At 42.0% G+C, this 25,129-nt stretch overlaps 1 protein-coding gene across 1 annotated transcript in view; it reads left to right on the top strand.

Moving 5' to 3' along the window:
* The first annotated feature begins 2,999 nt into the window (after positions 1-2,999).
* LOC129697949 (kelch-like protein 1) overlaps positions 3,000-25,129 on the top strand; it is a 357,960-nt gene continuing 335,830 nt past the window's right edge. The window contains exon 1 of the mRNA XM_055636695.1: positions 3,000-4,915. Within this exon, the coding sequence (XP_055492670.1) occupies positions 4,509-4,915 (407 nt within the window). The 5' untranslated portion in view covers positions 3,000-4,508. The remainder of the gene's footprint in view (positions 4,916-25,129) is intronic.

The following is a 25,129-nucleotide window of genomic DNA, read 5'->3' as shown; positions in this document are numbered from 1 at the left end:
CAGTTTAAGGGGAGTTCATGATGAGGGGCTCCAGCTGTAACATGATTCAACTAATTTGTTTTGTTAAGTAGGTTATTATTTGGATGATTAGTAATAGGCTGTGGGACGAGCATCAAAAATGTGTCTAGAAATCAATTTTCGTGACCCAAGTCACCAAACTACATGAAATGTTCCACAGATTTAGATGAAATATAATTGAGAAGGATGTCATAACTCTTCATTGCCGAAAGTTGCACATTAATTAATTAAACTAATTAGAAAATGAGATCGGGAAAATAAGCGCCATCTAGTGGCCAATGTCCATATTACATGATTGGCAGCCTATTTCCGTGTTGCAGACCATTTAAACTATATATCATTATACCTATATATATTCCAGATAGTAATATAGGTATAATAATATAATATATTATTTTAAAAACATGATATAAATAACACTTGGAACATTGTGTGCCGTTCTGGTCACTGCACTATAAGAAATACATGACTGCATTGGAGAGCATGCAGAGTAAAGAAAATTCATTTGTGGACATTAGACACAAAGTTCTGGAGTAACTCAGTGGGTCAGGCATATAATATATTAGTATACCTATATATATTCCAGAAAGATATATTCCTCCGTTTTCCTGGAAACGGCCACTACGGACGGCACTATGTACACCCCCCCCCATCCCACCCCCCACCCCCACCACCCGCGGAGAAGATCCACAGCTCCACATTCGCGAATTGGCCGCTTTTTAATTGAGATCGCGGCTTCACTATGTTAAATACATAGGCCCCGCGATCGGAGCACCTTTTCCCGGTAAGTTATTGCAGGCAGCTCCGAGATTAGATGGTTAAGTCTTATTACTCTACAACAAGCTGGCATTAGTGAAAATGTTTAATTTACCTTGTTATTGATGCATATAGGTTAGGCCCTCAACTTCATGAATGAATGCATAAGTGATGAGTGAATGAAAGAATGAGTGAGTGATTGAGTAAATGAATGAATGATTGAGTGAATGGATGTATGCAGGAATGAATGAGTGACTGATTTAGTGAATGAATGTACAGCCTCCAAATCTAATTTTTTCACATTATAAAGGGTGCAATTTAATTAATTAAAGTCCATACAGATTAATTTTCATAAATTCAGACCTTAGATCTTAACTTTCAGTATGTTGATTCGCAAAGTTTGACTGCAGCATCTCAGCAGGGTCTTTGCTTTCAAGATTTTCTTCCACTTCTATCCACTTAGCTGCACATTTTTCAGACTTCTTAATGCTTTTCTCACTAAATTCAATTACCCTGCTGCAAGTTTCCACGACAAAGAACCTTCATCGGAATCTCCAGTAAAACAGGCATCAGTGAAGCCCTCTCAGCAATGCTGTGTGCTAACCTGAAACAAAGCGCGTGATTGGCCAACTGGCATACAACTCAATGTTAAACGTGCTTTGATTGGACTAAAAATACCAGAGATTTGTCGGGTTTTTCTCTAATTTAATAAAAATGTGCAAGTCTTGTTCATGACGAGTTTCAGGGGGTGATTTATATAATTGTTTTACACAATATGTGAAAATTTCATGTAGTTCTGTGACTTGGGTCACGAAAAACTGGAATAAAGCTCCTCGGCCCACAGCCTATAAGACGAACACAAAATGCAAGCAATCATGAATTTCTAGTCATCCTGAAGTATTCCAATTAAAGCCAAATGGAAGCGACATGTGCAATGGCTTTCTCTTTAAAAATCTCGCGTTAATACGGGCGAAAGAGAGAATAAATTGCCTCCATTCAGAATTGATTCAGATTCAGATTCAGATTCAGATTCATTTTAATTGTCATTGTCAGTGTACAGTACAGAGACAACGAAATGCATTAAGCATCTCCCTTGAAGAGCGACATAGCAAACGATTTGAATAAATAATAATAAGTGTCCGGGGGGGGGGGGGGGGGGGGGGGGGGGGGTGATTGGCAGTCACCGAGGTACGGGTACGTTTGAGTAGAGTGACAGCCGCCGGAAAGAAGCTGTTCCTCGACCTGCTGGTTCAGCAACGGAGAGACCTGTAGCGCCTCCCGGATGGTAGGAGGGTAAACAGTCCATGGTTGGGGTGAGAGCAGTCCTTGGCGATGCTGAGCGCCCTCCGCAGACAGCGCTGCTTTGGACAGACTCAATGGAGGGGAGCGTGGAACCGGTGATGCGTTGGGCAATTTTCACCACCCTCTGCAATGCCTTCCGGTCGGAGACAGAGCAGTTGCCATACCATACTGTGATGCAGTTGGTAAGGATGCTCTCGATGGTGCAGCGGTAGAAGTTCACCAGGATCTGAGGAGACAGATGGACCTTCTTCAGTCTCCTCAGGAAGAAGAGACGCTGATGAGCCTTCTTGATCAGAGTAGAGGTATTGTGGGTCCAAGAGAGGTCATCGGAGATGTTGACTCCCAGGAACCTGAAGCTAGAAACACGTTCCACCTCCGTCCGTCCCGTTAATGTGGATGGGGGTGTGCGTACCGCCTCTGGACTTCCTGAAGTCTACAATGAGCTCCTTGGTCTTCTTGGAGTTAAGGGCCAGGTTGTTGTCAGCGCACCATGCTGCTAAGTGCTGGACCTCCTCCCTGTAGGCCAGCTCATCGTTGTTGCTGATGAGGCCAATCACCGTTGTATCATCTGCATACTTGATGATGGTGTTAGTACCATGTACAGGTGTGCAGTCGTAGGTGAAGAGGGAGTAGAGGAGGGGGCTCAGCACACAGCCCTGAGGAATGCCGGTGTTCAGGGTGAGGGTTGAAGAGGTGTGCTTGTCTAACCTCACAGACTGGGGTCTGTTGGTTAGAAAGTCCAGTATCCAGTTGCAGAGGGAGGGGTCGATGCCCAGGTTACCGAGTTTGGTGATCAGTTTTGATGGAATAATGGTGTTGAATGCTGAGCTGTAATCGATGAACAGCATTCTTACATAAGGTCAATTCAAGGTCAAATTAGTTAATAAAGAATGAAACATCCTCGGAAAATAGGAGGGGGGAAACTGTTGCAGGAACAGCGTGCCAGGCAGCATCTGTGGAGGAAAATAGTTGACGTTTCGGGTCGGGACCCTTCTTCCTAAAAGTTATCTGTCAATTTCCCTCCACAGATGCTGCGCGACCTGCTGTGTTCCTCCAGCAGTAGATTTTTTCCCTCAAGTTTCCAACATCTGGAATCGTGTCTCCGTTCACGAGAACAATTTATTCTAATAACATTGAATAGGAAAAAAAATAGCAGACGTCTCAGAAGTAATTGCAAGTGTGCAGAAGCCATTGTAAAATGACATTGCTTGCTGATTCTGGAAATAAGTTGGTCTGTGCCTTCACACAGAATAAATGCGGACTGATAAATAGGTTGATTATCTCAGCAGCAAGTCTTCGTGAGATGTGATTTAAGTCCCTTTGAATGGGACTAACCTTCTCATCCTCCGGGAGTTATGTTAATCCCCCCACGCTGTCTCAAACCTGTCATATAGCTCAGTGAATCTGTGAACTTATTCTTCGCTTTCTTTCACTTGCACCGGCTTTTTCTTTGCTCCCTGAAGATATTGATGTCTCGTTACGGTTTGGGAATAGAAAAATAGACGAGCTGTTCATTTGAAGAGTAAATGACCTTTGCCGCAAAGGAGGCTAGCCGGTGATATTCTAACATCCACCCACCCCTCCCTTGGCTATTAAGCCATTTGATTGCCCTGTAATGAATCTCCCCACTGTTTCGAGGTGTAGAGCTTGCAGTGTAACTGCGTGTGTGTGTGCGCTGTGCAGCGGCAAGGCGTTGAGAAACCCACAGCCGTCCTCAAAAAGAGCGAAGGGCTTTGCTTATAACGGTGACCGAAGTCATTATCAAGAAAGACGGGGTGGACCCACAACGCGGGGTGGACTCACTAAACTCAGTGGCGCGTTTTAATTGCTTGCTGCGTAGTCCATGCCATTTTGCAGCCATTAAATAATCTAAGAAACCCGATCGCTGTTGGATTACTTGTTTGATGCACCGAGATTCTCGGAGCATCTTGATGTGGTAAAGCAACCCTGTAAAAGCCTATGCAACACGAGGGGACTCGAAACCCACTGGACTCGTTGGGAGGCTTCAGAACATATTCCCGCTACAGAGTGGAGGGAAGGGGGAGATAGGAAATAAAAGGCTGGTCCCGTGTAATATACTGTCTTCAGCACCTGTCAGGGACCCACATTGGCGAGACTCTGAAGGTGATATAGGTGACCCTGTTCATCTCGCTGCATGTTCGCAGGGTGGAAATCCTCTCGTTGTACAACGGTGGGGCAGGTAGTTAAAGTGATTTGTTGCAAGCAAGGAAACCTCGTGATTTGCTCGGAGTGTGGCTTCGATAGTTCGTGTGTGGGAGGGCGGGGGGGAGAGAGAGAGAGGCTTCTGCCTGAGCTCTCGGTGAAGGCAGGACGCGCACTGTGTGTGGAGCCGGACGCTTTGCTGAGTGACCGCACTTCTCTTTCTCCGGGATCTTCCTTAAAGTTGCGAGAGTCGAGACACCCGGGTAAACATGTCGAGCTCGGGGAGAAAAGAGTTCGACGTGAAGCACATGCTGCGTCTCCGCTGGAAGTTGTTCAGCCACCCGTCGCCCAGCCCGGCCGGCGGTGGCGGTGGCTACCTGCAGCCGCAGGAAGGCTACGAGAACTGGGGCAACAGTCAACAGGGTCGGCTGAAGAACCACAGCCAGGACAGGTCGAGCTTCTGGAAGAAAAGCAATGGCATTCTGGTGCCGGCACCCTGCCGGGCCGCTACCGTGGAAAGGCAGGCACAGCAGCGCGCCGTCTTCTACTTAGAGACGCTGGAAGAGGTTCCCACCCTTGAGTTCACCAGGGAGAGCAAGCCATCTCTGGAAGAGGTGAAGGAGGAACTGACCACTACGGACTGCTGCAAGGGAGCCGAGGACGGATGCTTGCACAGGTAAAAAAAACTCCAGCTCACAACTTGATTTAACTTTAAAAAGCCACCGGTCCTCATCAGATTAAAAAGTACAAGGGAACATACCGAGTGTCTATCCGTGACAGAGGAAGTCACAACACAAATTAACCTGTAAACACTTATACGGCTCTTCGGCCATGCCAATTGTCCCATGGCAACTCTTGCATCCAGACCCAGAGGCAACATTTGAAACCAGTAATAAAATGTATAGAAAAACAAGGAACTGCAGATACTACTGTCCAAAAAAGACACAAAGTGCTGGAGTAATTCAGCATATCTGGGGAGCAGGGAGAGTGACATTTCGAGTCGGGACCCTTCTTCAGACATAAAATACATAACATTTGGATCAACATAAGCGCACCACACTTTGAATGTTAGCCAGAAAGTAAGTTCCCTCAATACTTCTGTCAGAATTAAATCCAGTGTCAACTGTGCACTGTTCACAAGAACTAAACGACAGAAATACTAGTTTTGATTTGAGTTTGTTAATTCAGTAAAAATGACTCTCGGCTCAGAGGGTGAGATATATAACTCTTCCTGCTGTGCACGTCCCATGAGGTGCCACTGCTCACAGCCATTCCGGAGCAGAAGAAATGGAAGGCTCGCCGTTCTGTGCATTCGCTGGCATATCCAGCGACCAGTTTTAATACGGCATCGGTAGAAGAATGTACATGTTGATCTCTTGTGCAGATGTCTGAAGTGAAATTAAATTGATTAATGAGGGAGCCTCTTGGGTGCAACGCTGAGGAATAATCTCCCTGCTTCCACTGGCTACTTTTGTGTCCTGCACAGTATGCTTGTTCAGTCAGTGTGGTCTCCCATAACACCCGAGTCTAGTGTTTACCCCTGAAACTAGATGGGGGGCACCTGGATAGGCAATTAATTTCCTTAGTCCTCAATCATGTCTTATTTTGACCCTATCTAATATCCTCAAGTTAATCATATGCACAGGAATGGTGAGGTACAGGCACAACACAAAGTGATCGATGAGTACAGAACCGTGAAATATCAGGGTCTAGAAAATCACAGGTACAGATGCTCAATCCCAAAATGAATTTCATATAAATTACACACAAATTACCCACAAACTACACATGAAATACACACATCACACATAAATCACACACAATTCACATGGAAAAGACAATCCAAAATACAATACATTAGTACAAAATATAATTATAACAAATGTCCATGGTAGTGCAAGGGGTGGTCTGTAGTGTTTCATTGCCTGCATAGAATTAGGGATTTGCAGGTCAGTTCAAGAAAATGACCGTTGTAGGAAAGTTGCGGTTCCTGTGTGACTTCAAGCTTCTGAAACTTCTGCCCAATGATAGCAGGAAGAAGAATGGTGGGGACAATGATAGATGCCTTGTTTCTGAGTCAACACCTCATCTAGATACTTTTGATGGTGCGAAGGGCTGAGCCTGGAGAACACAGTATGTAAAGGTGCAGAATAAGAACTTGGTTTGGTTATCTGTTTCTATCCAGATCATTAGATGATTCCAGCCATAATGTTGCAACTACTTGTCCATCTATCAGAGCAAAAAGAGTAATCATAAAACCTTCCAGTCTGTACTGTTTAGTACAACTTCACGTGCAACGTATAATCACAGATGAATATGAAGCCATTGATGAAAGAGCAGCCAATGTAACATAATTGCAAGGTTGTTGGGGTTCATTAAAATCAATATTGTTTAACAGTAAATAATAAGCCGATGGTCGCAGCCCCCCCTTGATTTACAATACACACAGCACTAGTTGTATGCTATTAAAAACAAGTATGCTATTAAAAAACAGGCTTGAAAAACTCAGCAGGTCAGACAGCATTTTCAGCTTTTTTAATTTAATCCAGTTGTCTTATCTTTGTTCGAAGATAGACACAAAAAGCTGGAGTAACTCAGCGGGACAAGCAGCATTTCTGGAAAGAAGGGATGGGACATTTTGGGTCGAGACACTTCTTCGCCTTCTACGTCTTATCTTTGGTCTTCAGGTTCCATTTATGTGGCATGTTATTAAAAGGAATCCTGTCATGCTCAGAAGTGATCAAAGGAAGATTTGGCTCTTCAGTTAAGAAACTATGTAGTTACTCTTCACACTTAGTTTCAAGGTACTAAATATTCCACCCTTTTTTTGCAATTAAAAATCTATTGCGTTGCTAAATATTTACACAGCAAGTGTAATTTTTACATTGAAATTGAAAATGTGGGCTTGACTTTAAATAATTAATGACAACAAATTGTATTCCTTTCTGAAACCTATATTTAAAATAACCGAGAAAAAAGCTCAGGAAGCCAAAGGTGGTCATTTGTTAATATACCTTACACAGACATAAACTGACTTGTTTTATTAACAAAAGCACTTGATTATCCTTGAATGGATGTATAAATGGAGTAAATAATAAAATTAGGTGCTGTTGAGTTTTGGTCCTCAAGCTGACAGAAGAATGATTTCACCTTCTGTAATATAAGTGATGTGGGCAAAGTTTTAATATAATTTTCATTAATTTCAACCTTTTATAATGAACACAATTTGATGTTGCCTCAAGTAATACTTGAATGGGGTAATATTAATGAAACTCAGTTGGCAGGAGTCTCAATAGATTGAGTCTCAATGGACAACAGATCCTATTAGGTTCTGGATATGACTGTGTAGTTACTTCTGATTTTCTGAATTCTACTTCTTTGAATTGTTTTCATTTTCTCTTGAAGTCATGGCTTATGGAACAAAAAATGTGTGGCACGGTGATGTCATTGTTCCATGCTTGTGTATCTGCTTCAAAGTAGCTTCCTCTCATTCCTCCATTGTGCTCTTTCTGCATGAACGGTGTTCTTCTATCCCTTGCATTTATTGTCTTGCCCTGTAAAAATACACATCTTAGCTATTCTATTCAACAACGAGGGAAGTCATCCAAAGAAAACTGGTGAATTAAAATGGAAATGTTTAATAGAGAAAAATACCTTGGTGTTTTAGAGGGGCACTATCAAATGGAATTTGATAACATAAGGAATACAATGCAAAGCTAAGCTTTAAGGATCAAGGTGATTCTGCTTTGAAACCAGACCTTGGGGTCTTAGTGTTTGATGCAGGTATTACATTTGGAGATAATTAAAAGACTAGAATTAGAGGTAAAATATCTGAAAAGGATTGCTGAGATATTAATTTGTGAAGTTACAGTATATATATAGCCTGAAACAAGGTTGTGAATTGTATGAGAGATTTGGTTTAATTAGGAGCCAATTTAAATCGGAGAACAGGGGATAATGGGAAACAATGTTAAGTTTAAGTTCTTTGTTTTCTTTAGCAATACTTATTTTGAGATGAACAACATCACTTTCAATAGCTTTGTTTCAAGGGTATGGAACAGGGCAGATGGAATCAAATTACAATAAGGATTGCATTTGAGGCATGAGTATGGTTGCGTAATGTGATGTAATGGAGGCAGAAATATGTGCTTTTAGAGACAGTAATACAGCAAGGAAATGGGTCCTTAAGCCCAACGTGTTCATGCCAACCAAAATGTCTAGATGAACTCATTCTGTCTGTCTGCATTTATTCCCATATCTCTCTAAATATTTTGATATTTGATATTTGTCAAAAATTTTAAACATTATATGTACCGATCTCTGGATCTTCCTCTAGCATTTTGTTCCATATACACACCAACCTCCAGAAAAAAAATGGCCCTCGGGTCTCTTTTAAATCTCCCTCCCCCCACCTTAAATATATGTCCTTTAATTTTAGACTCCACTACCCTTGGAGAAACACTGTGACCTTCCATTCTATTTACACCCTCATTATTTTATATACCTCTAAGGTGACCCCTCAACCACCTACTGATGGGTGGAAAAAATGTCCCAGCCTCTTCAACCTCTTTATAACTCGAACCCATCAATCTCAGTAAAATCCTCATGATTTTTTTCTGCACCCACTCCAGATTAATGACATTCTTCCTGAGCTGGGCAACCAAGCTGTGCACATTAATTCAAGCATGGTCTCACCAATGATTTATGTAATTGCAACATAATGCCCCAGACCCTGACCTCAATGCTCACAACGATTAAGGAAAGCAATACAAACACCTTCTTCGCCATCCTGTCTACGTGGGTTGTCAGTATGTCATTGAAACATAGAAACATAGAAGAATAGGTGCAGGAGAAGGCCATTTGGCTCTTCGATCCAGCACCGCCATTCAATATGATCATGGCTGATCATATAAAATCAGTACCCCATTCCTGCTTTTTCCCCATATCCCTTGATTCTTTTAGCCCTGAGAGCTAAATCTAACTCTCTCTTGAAAATATCTAATGCATTGGCCTCCACTGCTTTCTATGGCAGAGAATTCCACAGATTCACAACTCTCAGGGTGATTTTTATTTCCCTCATCTCAGTCCAAAATGGCCTACCCCTTATTCTTAAACTGTGACCCCTGGTTCTGGACTCCCTCAACATTGGGAACATTTTTCCTGCATCTAGCCTATCCAATCTTTTAAGAATTTTACAGTATATGTTTCTATAAGAAACCCTCTCATCCTTCTAAATTCCATTGAATACCAGCCCAGTCGACCGGATGTTTTCAAGAGTGTTAGATTTAGCTCTTAGTGTTCAGGGAATCAAGGGATAAGGGGGAAAAAGCGGGAATGGGGTACTGTTATTGGATGATCAGCCAAATTGAATGCCTCAAAGAGCCAAATGGACTACTCCTGCACTTATTTTCTATGTTTCTATGACCCACTCTTTCATCATATGTCAATAGACAATAGGTGCAGGAGTAGGCCATTCGGCCCTTCGAGCCAGCCATGTCAGTCCCGCCATCCTGGGAATTAACCTGGTGAACCTACATTGCATTCCATCAATAGCAATAATATCCTTCCCCAAATTAGGAGACCAAAATTGCACACTATACTCTAGATGCGGTCTCACCGGGGCTCCTAAACGCAAATCCTATCGCAATGAAGGCCAACATGCTATTAGCTTTCTTCACTGCCTGCTGTACATGCATGCTTACTTCAATGAAAGATGTATAAGGGCACCCATGTCTCGTTGCACCTGCCCTTCTCCTAATCTGACACAATTAAGATAATAATCTGCCTTCCTGTTCTTGCCACCAAAGTGGAAAACCTCACATTTATCCACATTATACTGCATTTGTCATGCATCTGCCCATTCATCCAACATATCCAAGTCATCCTGCAGCCTCATAGCATCCTCATCACAGCTCACACTGCCACCCAGCTTTGTGCCATCCGCAAACTTGGAAATGTCACATTTAATTCCCTTGTCTAAATTGTTAATATATAATAATATATACTATTAAGATAACATTTCATTTTGGGGTCAGATATGACACCAGGATTTGAATTAATGAATCTATTTTGAGATACATGTCAGCACCAGGGATGTAGACATAAATGTCGGAGACCAGACTGTCATGTAGTGAAACATATCCATGTGTTAGCTAATTAGAACAAATGATAATTTCTAGCTGGTAAAAATGACTGGGTGTTTTGTATTTTTTGTGTTTTGTATGCATACACTGCTTTTCTTTTATGTTCTCTTAGCAAATTATGATTGAGCAATGGTCTTAGTCAAGATCCAGAGCACAATTGATGGTATCTTTTCATTTTCTTCCTTTGGACTTGATATATGTGTTATCCTTCAGCATGGAGCTTGTCTTAACCAATTGGCAATTGGTTAACTAATAGTTGGTAGCCTTTGACTTAAAGTTTTTCTTTGTACCTCGGTACACATGCCAATAATTTAAATTACCCAACTATCCAGTGGGTACAGAGTGACCAAAAAAAATAATCCAAGCTAAGGTTTATTATCCTGGATTTCATGGCCTGGATTGACAAGTCAAATGTACGGAAACAACAGAGACTACAGAGAATGGTGGACATGGCCTGGTCCATCACTTATATTGATCTCCCCACCATCAAAGGGATCTACAGGAGGCACTGTTGCAAAAAAAAGCAGTCAACATCATCAAACAAAAACATACCACCCTGCCCACTCTTGCAAGTTGCTATTTCCACTAGGAGGAAGGATTCATGAGCCTGCAAACAGAGACCAACAGGTTGAAGAGCAGCTTTCCCCCAGAAACCATCAGTCTCTGGAACATCACACAACACAAACCATTATCTCAGCAATTTTGATCTGTGATGGAGTGTGTTTTGTTTGCATAACAGACTTTCTGCACTATTATAGTTACCTAGTATTAAGTTCATTCATTTATTTATAAATTTATCAGTGTTATTACATTAGTGGGTCAGTTAAGTTGCAGGATGTAAGAATGTTACTGTCTTGATCTCCTAATCTACTTCATTGCAGCCATGCATTAAAAAAAACTGCAGCTTTTCTGTAACTGTAACTGTCCCACACTCTTTCCTTCTCCTTTTACACTTTCTACTGTATTTGTTTATAATTTGATTATATTCATACATGGTATAATTTGCTTAGTTTGTTTGCAAAACAAATATTTTTCACTGTATCTAGGTATATAGGATAATAATTATAACCAAATTTGATGTGATGGGTAAAGAGGTGTTACTTCAATTATACAGTCCCCTGATGAGATCACATCAGGAATATTGTGTACAGATGTGGACCTGGTCTCAAAATAAGAGGTCAATTATTTAGGACAGTGGTTAGATGACACATCATCCAAGAGGTTTTGAATGTTTAGAATTCTCTACTCAACAGGGCAGTGGAGGTACAATTACTAAGTACAGGAAAACTTAAATTTGTTTTTTTTTTTTTTTTTTGGGGGGGGGGGGGGCGATAATAAGAATGAATAGGATTAGCGACATTAAGCATTTAAAACAGAATTGGTGATTGGAAAACAAGTTGATGGGGTCAAATTGCCTACTTCTGCTTCTCTTTTGTACAGAATGTTCTCACCAAAGCCAATTTAATATTACCACTTCAAAGTAAAATGTATAAATACTAAATGTATTAATACTTAACGCCAAGGCTCTGGGGAAAGTGTTCATCCTTGTTTTCCTTGTGAGCGCAGGCACAGCCATAATGAATGGCCTCTAGCCAGTTCGACTTTCTATAATTTCTCCAATTTAAAAAAAAAAGATAAATGGGAGTGTCAACTTTTTGTTTTGGAAAGTAAAAAGATCCAGAAGCATGGGCTAGTGAGGCATTACCAAGTTTCATTGGAATTGCAGGCAGATTAAAATCTTGTATGAGGGAATCGGGGAGTAGATTTGATTCTCTTGGCAGACAGCCCACAGATTTTTGTTTGAGCTTTTTCATTCCAATAGATATATTTGAAACACCATTCACAGTGCAATCAGATGGAAAAGATGCATTTGGTGATTGGGGAATAACAGAACAAATTAAAAAATTACGTGGTTGACACTTAAAAAAATAAATCAATCTCCTGTTCAGCACTTTATCGAAGCAGTGTGCAACATTTAGGCAGATCCTATTCAGAAAACAGAATTATAAATCTTTTCTCCCTATTAGGCTTTCTTGTCTTACTCCAACAAAGGTGGCCATTGGATCATGTTGGCTCCCAGCACAGCAAAGCTATTAATATCTGTTAACCCTATAACTTGCTGTCTCTCATTCCCACCAACTTTCATTTGAATCTCTTGTATTTTACCTACTCAAGCAAGTAATTTACAAGAGCCAAGTACCCAACAGCATGTTATTGAGATGGGGGAGGAAACCAGAGTACATGAAACCTTTGTGGCCACAGGCAGAGCATACAGAATCTCAAAGAGAACATTCAATGCCGGGATCAAACCTGGCTCACTGCGGATGCATTATCAGCAGCTCTAATGTCTGTGCCATTATGCTGCCCTATTTGCGTAATTTCAGAAGACACCCTTTGCGATTTGCATTTTGATATGCACCCTACAGAGAATTGGCGAGCCAACATGAAAAATAAGAATGATACGTAGCTTACTTTTGTTGCCAAATAGAAGTCCTGCAATTTGTCGCTGCACAAATAGATTTTTTTTGGTTGCTATTTGATTGGTTGTTATCACACTCCAGCATGATTGCAATTTAGTAATAAAGTTGCCACCAGGACAGTTTCTCCTTTAGCTCCTACTTATTGACATGAAATCACTTGCATTCAACTCCATTTCAGCAGCTACACTACAGTCAAAGCCAATTTATGGCATGAAACAAAAACTATGAAAGGAAAGACCAGTCAAACAGTAAGTGTAGATGTACGAGGATGTTGCCAGGACTAGAGGGTCTGATTTATAGGCAGAGGTTGAGTAGGCTGGGACTCTATTCCTTTGAGTGCAGGAGGATGAGGGGTGATCTTAGAGATGAGTATGAGATCATGAGAGGAATAGATGTGCAATCTTTTGCCCAGAGTAGGTGAATCGAGGTCCGAGGACATAGGTTTAAGGTGAAAGGGAAAAAAATGAATAGGAATCTGAGGGGTAACTTTATCACACAAAGGGTGGTGGATGTATGGAACAAGCTGCCAGAGGAGGTAGTTGAGTCGGGGACAATCCCCATACTTAAGAAGCAGTTAGACAGGTACATGGATAGGACAGGTTTGGAGGGATATAGATCAAATGCTGGCAGGTGGGACTAGTGTGGCAGGGACATGTTGGCCTGTACGGGTAAGTTGGGCCGAAGGGCCTGATTCCACACTGTATCACTCTATGACTCTCAGTAGACCAGATCTGGGCAGGATTGGATTGATTTAAAAGCAAACTCTGGGATAAAAATGAATATTCTAGAAGGTCAGCAGGTTGGGAAGCAATTGTGATGGGAGAACCAGAGTTAACATTTCAAATCATAGAGTAACACAGTGTGGATACCAGCCTGCATTTGCCGCATATAGACTTTTAAACGCATCCTATCCATGTATCTGTCCAAATGTTTATTAAACTTTGTGTCAGCACATGGCTCAACTACCTCCTCTGCAGTTTGTTCCATATACCCAACAATTAGGTAAAACAAAAAAGTTGTAACCTTAATCCAATGTCCTCGGGTTCTTGAAATCACTCGGTTTTCATCTGAATTGGAAGAAATCTGGAGATAAGGAGGGAAGAGGGAGCGAGGATATAAGGGAAGGGAGGTGAAAGGCAGAGGATTATAAATAACAAACAAGTTGATGGTGTCAGATGGAAGTAGGTATAGAGCAGCTGCTTTCCTAAGATAGTTGTTGGTTAAGGTATCCTGCATTTTATTGACAACAGGATGCATCATGTAAAACTGTGATGGCTTGTTAATTAATACATTTTCATGGAAGGACAGGAATAGGTGGCAATGTCACTTGATCCTGCCCATTCAACATATTTACATTCTGATGGGACAGCAGTATTTGCAGACGCCTCTCAGCTCCAGAGATACGTTCAGTGTTGTTCATGCATTGTCTGTCACTGCGAGAGTTTCCTATGGGTGCTCCACATTACTTCCACATCTAAAAGATGGTGGCGTAATTGGTTCACTTCCAATGAACTAGCAATCACAATTTCTTGAGGTAAAAAATTCCAATGAATCACTAACGTTGTGAGAAGAAATTCCTATGCACTTCAGTTTATACACCACAATACCTGGTATGTCTTAATAAGTTAGTTCTCATTCTTCTGAACTCCAAAGAATACACACACAATCTGCCTCATCTATGTTATTTGGACAAATGTTTCATCACAAGCCTGGTGAATTGCACTGGTCTGCTTCTAATGCTACTATTTCCCTTTGTCAATAAAAAGGGACAAAATCTGTAGAAACAAGGAACTGGAGATGTTGGGTTACACAAAATGACACAGTGCAGGAGTAACTCGGTGGGCCAGGCAGGACCTCTGGAGAACATGAAAATGGACTAGGAACTGATGACGCTGGTTCTCAAAGTGCTGGAATAATTCAGTTGGTCAGGTAGCATCTCTGGAGGCATCTCTGTCTGAAGAAGGATCCTGACCTGAAACGTTACTTATCCATGTGCTCCGGAGATGCTGCCTGACTTGCTGAGTTACTCCAGCACTTTTTCTTTTGGGGGCTAGAAAACTGTGCCCAGTACTTCACGTGGCCTCACTAACACCTGCTTCATTTCAACAAAACTTCTCTAAATCAATCCCTTTGCTACCGAGACCAATATTTATTGTCTTAATTGTACCTGGGTGTTAAGGTTTTGTAATTAATGTACAAGAATTCATGTACATGAATCATTGTACAATACCTTGTACTTTGCTATTCGTGTACAAGAATATCTTGAGTCTATGGGTCCCTACCTGAAATGTTATCTATCCATTCCCTCCGCAGATGAATGAATGAATAAGTTTATTGGCCAATTATTCACATACAAGGAATTTGCCTTGGTGCTCTGCCCATAAGTGACAACATGACATAGTGACAGTTAAGAATGACACATTAAACATTAATAACTAAACATTGGTTAAACATGTGAATTAAATAAAATACCAGAGCAAAAGGAGGCTACAGATTTTTGGTTATTGAGTAGAGCTACTACTTGTGGGGGAAAAAAGCTGTTTTTATGTCTGGCTGTGTCAACTTCCTGGCCCTTGCAGTGTACAGTTTGACAACGGAGGAAAGGTTGCAGCCAAAAACCTTCTCAGCTGATCGGACAATTCACTGCAGCCGCCAGGTGTTGTGCTTGGTGGCTGAGCCAAACCAGACCATGATGGAGAAGGTGAGGACAGACTCTACGATGGCCGTATAGAATTGGACCATCATTGCCTGTGGCAGATTGTGCTTCCTCAGCTGCCGCAGGAAGTACATACTCTGTTATGCCTGGTTGGCTGTGGAGTCGATGGTGGCCCCCCCATTTAAGGTCCTTGGAGATGAAGGTTCTCAGGAACAAAAGATTCCACAGATGTGACTGTGGTGTTATTGATGGTGAGTGGGGTGAGGGGAGGTGGAGCTCTCCTAAAGTCTACAATCAATTCCACTGTTTTAAGAGCATTGAGTTCCAGGTTGTTGCGATGGCACCAGGACGCCAACTGTGAACCTTCCTGTCTGTAGACAGGTTCCTCCCCATCCTAGATCAGTAAAATCAGGGTTGTGTTTGCAAACTTAAGAAGCTTGACAGAGGAGTCGGTGTAGGTGCAGCCATTGGTGTCGCGTTATACTTGTAATAAGGCTCGTACCACGACGTAAACAGAGTATACCTTTAATCTGTACAACAGCAGCAACTGCAACAGCCTCGTGTGCAAGCCCAGGCAACTCCCTAACTGCCCACACCCTGGGTTCCAGTCACATCCGGTTACTGGAGCCTGGCTTCTGGCACACAGGGTCCTAGTGCCCCTCTGCTCAGCCTTACACTATTATTACATAATACCACAATTGGTACAGAGGAGAGGGAAGAGTGCGCCTGACCTACAGAGTTACTCAAGATTCGAGCGCCTGCAGTTCCTGGTGTCTATGGGAATACCCTATCTGTTCATTCATTTTCAGCTTCTTTCCATTTACAAAATCTGTGTTCTGATTTCTTCCATGCGAGTGAATTGCTCCAAGTAAAATAGACGGCTGCCAGCCTCGGGCCTGCTTTCCTGCCTGTTTCCCATAACTTTTGATTACCTGTAATCCAAAAAGTTATTTGATCTTTACTTAATGACTAACCACTCCTGGTGAGAATTTCATACCAGCCCTCTATGAGAAGAAATTTCACCTAATTTCAAGCTGTCATGAGGCTGTGCCTCTGTTGTCAGCTCCCATACCTGGGAGATATTTTCCCAGCATCTTCTCTGTCTGACTGTCCTGATGGTGTGCAGAGAGAGATAATAAATTGGATTAATTTCACTGTCATTAAATGAAAATAACATTTTTAAGTGTCAATTACTTGTTCCAATTACCTCTATATATTGCAGGCGAACAAGGAATGCTGTTGTCGATGTGGAGACATGATAATGCAATTTGTTTTATCTTTTGTAGACACAAAATCCTGTAGCAACTCAGAGGGACAGGCAGCATCTCTGGAGAAAAGGAATGGGTGACGTTTTGGGTCGAGACCTTTCTTCAGACTGATGTCTTGGGAGTAGGCGGGACAGAGGTAGAATGTTGTCGGAGACAGTGAGACTGGTGGGAAATCTTTTAGCCAACTCAATGCAAGCTTTTAATTATGTACTAGACTAAGTGAGACCGGTTGGATCCCATTCTCATATGGGAGGCCTGGCCCCCCAACACAATATTCCACCACTCACCCATAGCCCCCAATTGTGCAGGCGTGACTGACAGGTTCCCGTTGTGACGCTCCTGATCCCCCCCCCCCCCCCCCCCCCCCCCCCCCCCCCCCCCCCCCCCCCCACCACCCCCCCCCCCCCCCCACTATGCCCCTTGCAAATTCCCCCCACACACATGCACTCATTCCATCCCCCTTCACCCTCCCCCCCCCATCCACTCTTAGCGGCTCTCCGATGGCACAGCCATTCCCGCCCTTTGGGTTCCCATTGGGAAGTAGAAACATAGATATTATGTGCCAACGGGGCTTTTCTTGGGCTAGTACATGTGTTGTGGGCCAGTGGGACTGTTTTCCGGTGGGCTGGTAGGACATCGTGGCCTGAATGGACCATTCTTGGTCTAGTACGGATGTTGTGTTCCAAATGAACTGCAGCTGGGGACAGGGATGGCTTCAGGTGGGGAGCGTTCTATAGCTGGTGACGGCTTCAGGCGGGGGCCGGTCTGTATCCGGGGGAGAGTGATGGCTTCTGGCGGGGGTTGACGGGAGGGTTCTGTTGTCGGGGAAGTGGGACGCTTCAGGCGGGGCCAACGGGGAGCCCGGGGGAGGGGGGCGGCTTCAGGCGGCGGTTGTCAGGTGCCAATTGGAGGGGGCGGGGGGCAGCATCCTGCAGCCGGTGGAGGGGGAGGGGTAAGGCTTCAGATGGTGGCCAGTGGGGGAGGGCTTTCTGCAGGGCTAGTACAGGTGTTGTGGGCTGAAGGGATTGGTTTCCAGATGGCCAGAATGGATCTTATGGGCCCAAGGTTCTTTTCTTGGGCTAGTACATGTGTTTTCGGCCAGACGGACGGGTTTCCGGGTGGCTAGTAGAACATTGTGGGCCAAATTGACTTTACTTGGGCTAGTACGGATGTTGTGATCCGAATGAACTACGGCCACGAACGGCTTCAGTCAGGGAGTGTTCTATAGTTGGGGGAGGGGGACGGCTTTAGGCGGGAAACGGGTGTGTGTGGGGTGGGGGGGGGGGGGGGGGGGGAGGGGAGCGTCCTGCAACTACCTAATCTTTGATGCTTTTGTAGAAGAGATGTAGACATCACCAAGGGTTCAGTCATCTTCAATAACAATCAAAATATTATAGATGTTGAAACATAAAGTGTGGGAAACAGCGAGTAGATTTGGCAGTATCTGTTTAAATCAAAACCGTTAAGGTTTTGGCTCCAGGATATTTCAGTGACCTTACAATTGCCTGTGGTAATCTGCTGGCATTCAGCATCCAAGCTGCAACACTGGGATTTGCTGACAAAATTGAAGTAATTTGTTTTGCCAAGGAACCCAACAGGGAAGAACAATCTTGCTGGGATTCCTCATCTATTCCTCATTCATAATGCCTCAGATCATGTACACTCGTTTGGATCAGACAGAAGATCTGAAACCACCAATGATTTCACATTAGGAGGAGATGGAGAATTCTATTTATTTTGTTTAGTTGAGATATTAATTATATGTGTGCACGATTAAAACAAAAAAAATATTCATAAGTTATTGCATATAATTAAAACCTCCTGAAGTTGAGATATAACAAAACTCCTGCTAATATGCATGGGAGCTTTGACTGGAGGTCGAGTTCAGATCCCAGTTCAGCTCCATGTGTTGGGGCCCCCATGCTACACTGCCCAAAACCCTGTTTTTCTGCCCAGGCTGCCTACTGATTCAAGAATGCAAAAGGTTAGCGCTGTCAACATCTCACCCAAGTAAGACAGGCAGGTGAGGACTCCTGCAGGAAACATAGTAATGTTGTTTACCATTCTGCCATCTATGATGAATTTGTCAAGATCAAAATGGATGGAAATTGTGAGGTATTTTCATTTATAGCAAAATGCAGCTAAATCTCACTGTTGTTTTTGCTTCTGTTTAATCTCTCATTGCTAAGTCTGCGAGTAACACGTGCACATATTTGGGAGTAAATCAGGAATGGGCACAATATTTTAGATGTTAGATTAGTCAGGTTGACTCCATAGGAATCTTGGCCCCACTGCTACATCTATAGGTCTCTTCTAATTATTTGAGCACCTCTGTAATTTACATAGCTTGGAGACATATAGTTCATTTATAGTTCATTTATAAAATATTTATGGATTAACCACATGGAATTTTATCGACATGCTCACTGGTAGCCAAAGTAAGGTAACGATCAATTTATATTAAATGAAACATAACATAGATCATGGAGGGACAGGAGATTTCATTGGATCTATGGTAGTCATTTCAAGAACAGCTTGGTTCTCATTAGCTGACAGAGCTGGCTGATCTATCACTGCTCCCTCCATGATTGGAAGAATGTTGCTCACAACGCTAGTTTAATGTGCCCGTGTAGCAGAGATCATGAACCAGTATCTCAGGAACATTTCTTATCAGGCCAAATACTTCTCCCTTTGTTCTTCCTGGTTCTATTCTACTCTGTCCATTCTCTGACCAACCAGCAAATAATCAATGTAGACTGAGTTTAAACCAGCCTAAGAATTTGGGTATTGGGGCATACTGCTAGCTAATTGTAATCCAGAATTTTAGATTAATGTCCCAGAGATAAGTAGTCAAATTAATGTCATTAATTAAATTAATCTGCAATTAAAAATTGGTGTCAATTTTATGACCATAGGGCTATTAAATTGTTACAAAAACCAACCTATGCTCTTTTGGCCTAAATTTGTCAAGAGACTGGCAGAAGTGTGGTTGCTTCATACATCATTTAGGAATGACTGATCCAGCTAATCAGTTCAAGGGCAATTAGGAATGTCCAATCAATGTTGATCTGGTCACCAATGCCCACAGTCAGTCAAACACAAATACTTTTTTCTTGCCCAATATGCAGATCAAACTAATTATTTAAACAAATGAAATCAATTTAATGTTCCAGTTGTCGATATGCTTATTTAACGGCAATGATTCCTTTATTCTGAAATAAAGGTTCATGTTTATTTTTTAATTTTAAATGCTTTAAAAGCTACTTTCTTGGATTCTCAAACTCCAGTGCGAAAAAAGCTTTCCAGAAACATTATAAATCCACTAGCACATATATCTGGTCTCGGAGCGCTATGATTAGTTTTTTTTCTAACTTTCTATTTGGAAAAAACAGCTTGAGGGTGACTGGTTCCTAATGAAAAGTGAGGATGGAGCAAGCTGGCAGTGCAGTTTTAAGTAAAACTATAAATTTTGGAGATGTGAAATTATCAGGAATGCAATGAAGAATTTGCATTGTTGCCTTCAGGAGAGAAAGAAAGGAAATTGAAGGCAACTTTGAAATTACCACACTAAGGTTGCTTGTAATAATTCCATTGCAGAATTATCCATCATGGGCAACTTTTTTTCTTGCCTCATTAGCAACAGAGCTTTGACCTGTATTTACTGGTCTCTCAATGCCAGAGGAGGGAATCCATCATTAGAAGAGTCCTGCTTCTAGCTAATCCTCCTGGAATTAAGACACTTGCCTTGACGAGCAGCACACTGATCTAATTGACTGATCTCCCCACAATGATTTGTTGCAATGAGCAGTTTATTCTTATGAACTAAATAAACATTCTTGATTGATTGTGAGCACATGATTTATAATGTTCAATTACATCTGAGCAAATTGTCAGTGAATCTAAATATATTTTGCATACAATGCAAAATCTTTAATTGTCTTTTTGCAAAAGAAGATGTGGGAATTTGGTCTGTTCCAAGATCAATTTGACTTTTTCTAAACAAAACATAGCTGTGAAGAGTTTGAGGCCTTAAGCCTCTCAAGCCTGTTTTACCTTTCACTTCAGTAATGATGGCTCTGCATTTCAACACTATCTATCTGCCTCTGTAAGGCATCACTTAAAATACTTCTTCAACTAAAGTTTGACAATTTCAGTTTTGAATTGCTTAGCGCATACCCTCAACCTAACATGACCCTGGTGCTTTATAGGATATCTACTATCTTTGTAATGAACATCTCAGCAAATGCTCTCTAAAATGGGATAGCTTAAATATTGTCAAATTTCTGGACAGTTTCCCAGCAGCAAGCATTTCTCTGTACCCTATTCTTAAACACCTCAATGTTATTAACTGCTGCATGTGTGTCAGTATAATGGAACATTGAAAAGTACAGCACAAGAAAGCCTTAAGTGATAGAAGTAGAATTCTGCCATTCAACCCATCAAGCCTACTCCACCATTCCATCATGACTGATCGATCTCTCCCTCCTAACCCCATAATCCTGCCTCCTCCCCATAGGCTCTGACACCTGTACTAATCAAGAATTTATCTCTGCCTTAAAAATATCCACTGACTTGGCCTCCAAAGAACAGGTCCTTTGAGCCACAATGTCTATACCAAACATGATGCCAAGTTAAACTCCTTGTCTCTGCCTGCATGATGATCAATATCCTTACTTTTGTGTCTGCTTCCACCATAATCCTTGGCTGCATGTTCCAGGTGTAAAAGAAAAGTCAAGAGTTTCTTTCACTTGAAATAATCAGAGGGTTGAGACGTACATTGAAGAAAGTGTTTGAATAGATTTTACTTTGAGATACAGCATAGAAAGAGTCCCTTCAATGCACTGAGTCCACACCAATCATCCATCACCCTTTCACACTAGTTCCATATTATCCTATTTTCACATCCATTCCCTACACATTAGTGAAAGTTTACTATGCCACTTAACCTGCAGACCCGTACATCTGTGTGAATTTTGAGTGCAACCCGAAGTCCTCGCATAGAGGAAGTGCAAACTCCACGTAGATAGCTTCCGAGGCCAAGATTGATCCCGAATCTCTGGCGTTGTGAGGCAGCAGCTCTACCAGCTGTGCCATTATGAAACCCTATAAAACATAGTGGCCAAAAAAAAATATTGGTCCCAATTCCCCATTTTAATCTCAACATCACTGGCACACAGGCATATTCATAATAGACCCAAACTCTGGAATTCCTATACCAAACTCTGCTTTTAAATCCTTCAAATACACTCCTTAAATCCCATAAACAGAATTTGGACATTATTCTTAATATCTCTGCAGTCTAACATTTGTTTGGTAATTCTCCTGTAAGGCATGCAGTGGTAGATTTGCATTGTCTTTCGGTATCGTTGAAGTCACCACGATAATGTGCAACTGTTTGATTTATTGCACATTTTAAACTAGTAACTGAGGTTTATCTTTAATCCCCTATTATTCCCAAGTCCCACAGAACGTAGTCATACAATGTGGAGACAGGCCCCAGGGCCCAACTTGCCTACACTGTACAACATGTCCCATTTACACTTGTCCTGCTTGCCTGTGTTTAGCCCATATCCCTCTAAACCTATCATTTCCCTGTATCTGTCTAAATGTTTTATAAATGTTGTGATAGTACCTGGCTCAACAACTTCCTCCAGCAGCTCATTCCAGACACTCGCCACCCTTTGCATAAAAAAAAGGTTATCCTTCAGGTTCCTATTAAATATTTTCCCCTCATCTTAAAGCTACTGTATGTTTTCTGATTCTCAATTCCCCTACTCTGGGCAAGAGACTCTGTGCGTTTACCCGATCTATTCCTCTCACAACTTTGTATACCTTTATAAGATCATCCCTCATCCTCCTGTGCTCCAAGGAATAGAGTTCTAGCCTGTTCAACCTCCCTATACATCAGGCCCTCAAGTTCTGGCAACGTCCTTGTAATTCTTCTCTATCCTATCTACCTGTGATGCCACAAGAACTATGTATCTGAACTCTTAGATCTCTTTGCTGCAAAACACTCCCGACAGCCCATTCACTATGCATGTCCTGTCCATATTAGACTTCCCAGAATGCAGCATCTCACATTTCTCAGTATGAAATTCCATTAACTGTTCCCCAGCCCACCTGCCCAACCAATCAAGTTCCTCCTGCAATTTTTGACAATCATCTTCACTCTCTTCAATGCCACCCACTGGTGTGTCATCTGCAAACTAGTTAATCATGCTGCGTATGTTCTCATCCAAATCATTGCTATACATCGCATATTTGGTAACAAGCCCAGCACCAAACCCTAATGCACACCACTAGTCACAGGCCTCCAGTCGGAAAAGCAACCTTCCACCATCACCCTCTGCTTCCTTCCATGACGCCAATTTTCTATCCATTCAGCTATTTCTCCTTGGATCCCATTTGCTCTAACCTTCCAGAACAGCCTACCAAGCCTACAAACTTGCACAAGATCCTCATTGATTCATGTTTTTTTTTAAGAACAATTTTCATTGTTGTGAACTCCTTTACAAATTAGATTGCATTTCTGTTGGCCTTTAAATTCTTCCGTTGCAGTAAATATTGTTCTAGCATATGACTCCTTAACCAGTTGCTAATTCTAAGACGTATTAACTCGGCTGGCTTCTCATGAGATGATATGTGATCACTCCTTGGCAATAACTTATTTAAACAATATTTAAACCAGACCTAGATACCCCGTCTAATTTTGCCATGGCACCAGCTTCTTTGGATCAAACAACATTGATTTTATTCACAATTGGAATCAGAAAGAAATGGAGAAAAAAAATGTAATTACTGTTGTATTATTTCAAATAGTTGCCAATCGCTCTAAAACTAGGAATTAATGAAGGACAAAAAGCTAAGTTAAAATGTAGACCTTAATTTAGTGGAAGTTCGACCCTGCCCATAGTTTATGCTTTGATGTCTTAATAATCACTCTGTTAACCACAGAGAGAGGACGTGAGATGGAAATAAAATATATTTCCTAGTTCCTATTTTCACTGAACTTTAAGCAGCAAGGCTATGAATAATTAAGGCAGCAAAGAGTCTCCAAAGAATGACTAACAGCACTAACTGAGTGAAATGCTGGCACGCTTTTTCTCATTTGTTGCACTTTCTGTGTGATCTGCCATACACAGATATCACAAGAGGAAAAAAAAGTGTAAAATGACCCCTCAATGATTCATTTTTTACTTTTTATTCAAATTATAGTGACCACCAAATAAAAATGTCAGATTTTTAAGGAAAATCAAGAAAACTGTAAAGGCGAGAAATCTGAAAAGCTAAAATATTGGGGGGTACTTGACAAGGCAGGTAGCATCTGTGGAGAGGGGAGTTTCATTCTCAAAGTCCACCCTAGTATAATATAGGTGAATGTACATTTGTGCTTTGCAGTAGAATAACCAAACAATCTCTGAGTGAAGAGATATTGAGAATAATGCCTTAAAGGAGCAGAAAGAGGGAGATGTTTAGCGTGGGATCTCCATTGTTTGGGATCTATTTGGATGATGGCTGGCTGCCAGTGGTAAAAGGATTACAATTGAAGCTATAGAGGGAGTGGGAGTATTTAAGGTTAAAGATTGCTGCAATGGATTTTGTGGGGAGTTTTGTAAACCATTTTAGCATTCATGCCTTGCATATCCAATACAAGGGGTCACAGCTTAAGGATAAAGGGGAAATCCTTTAAAACCGAGATGAGAAGAACTTTTTTCACGCAGAGAGTGGTGATCTCTGGAACTCTCTGCCACAGAGGGTAGTTGAGGCCAGTTCATTGGCTATATTTAAGAGGGAGTTAGATGTGGCCCTTTGGGGCTGATCAGGGGGAAGAGAAGGAGATCTTATACTGAGTTGGATGATCAGCCATGATCATATTGAATGGCGGTGCAGGCTCGAAGGGCCGAATGGCCTACTCCTGCACCTAATTTCTATGTTTCTATGTGAGGGTCAGCCGAAGTGAACGATGGTGAGGATCCTTCACTGCTTCTACTCTGGGGCTGTAGAAAGCATCTTATCCGGCAACATCACAATCTGGTTTGGGAACTGCTCTGCCCAGGACAGGAAGGCTCTGCAGAGAGTAGTGCGTTCAGCCGAACGCACTATGGGAACTGCACTCACCCCCCCTGCAGGACCTATACATCAGAAGGTGCAGATCCAGAGCCAGCAACATTACGGGGGACCCCTTCCACCCCAGCAACGGACTGTTCCAGCTGCTACATTCAGGCAAACGCCTCCGCTGTCATACTGTGAAAACAGAGAGGATGAGACGGAGTTTCTTCCCACAGGCCATTATGACTGTAATCTCTTATCTCACCAGGGACTAATTTACTGTACCAATTTACT

The sequence above is a fragment of the Leucoraja erinacea genome, chromosome 6, assembly GCF_028641065.1.
Source record: "Leucoraja erinacea ecotype New England chromosome 6, Leri_hhj_1, whole genome shotgun sequence".
Lineage (NCBI taxonomy): Eukaryota > Metazoa > Chordata > Chondrichthyes > Rajiformes > Rajidae > Leucoraja > Leucoraja erinaceus.
The sequence above is the reverse complement of the archived record's forward strand: the minus strand, read 5'-3'. Positions and strand labels throughout refer to the sequence as shown.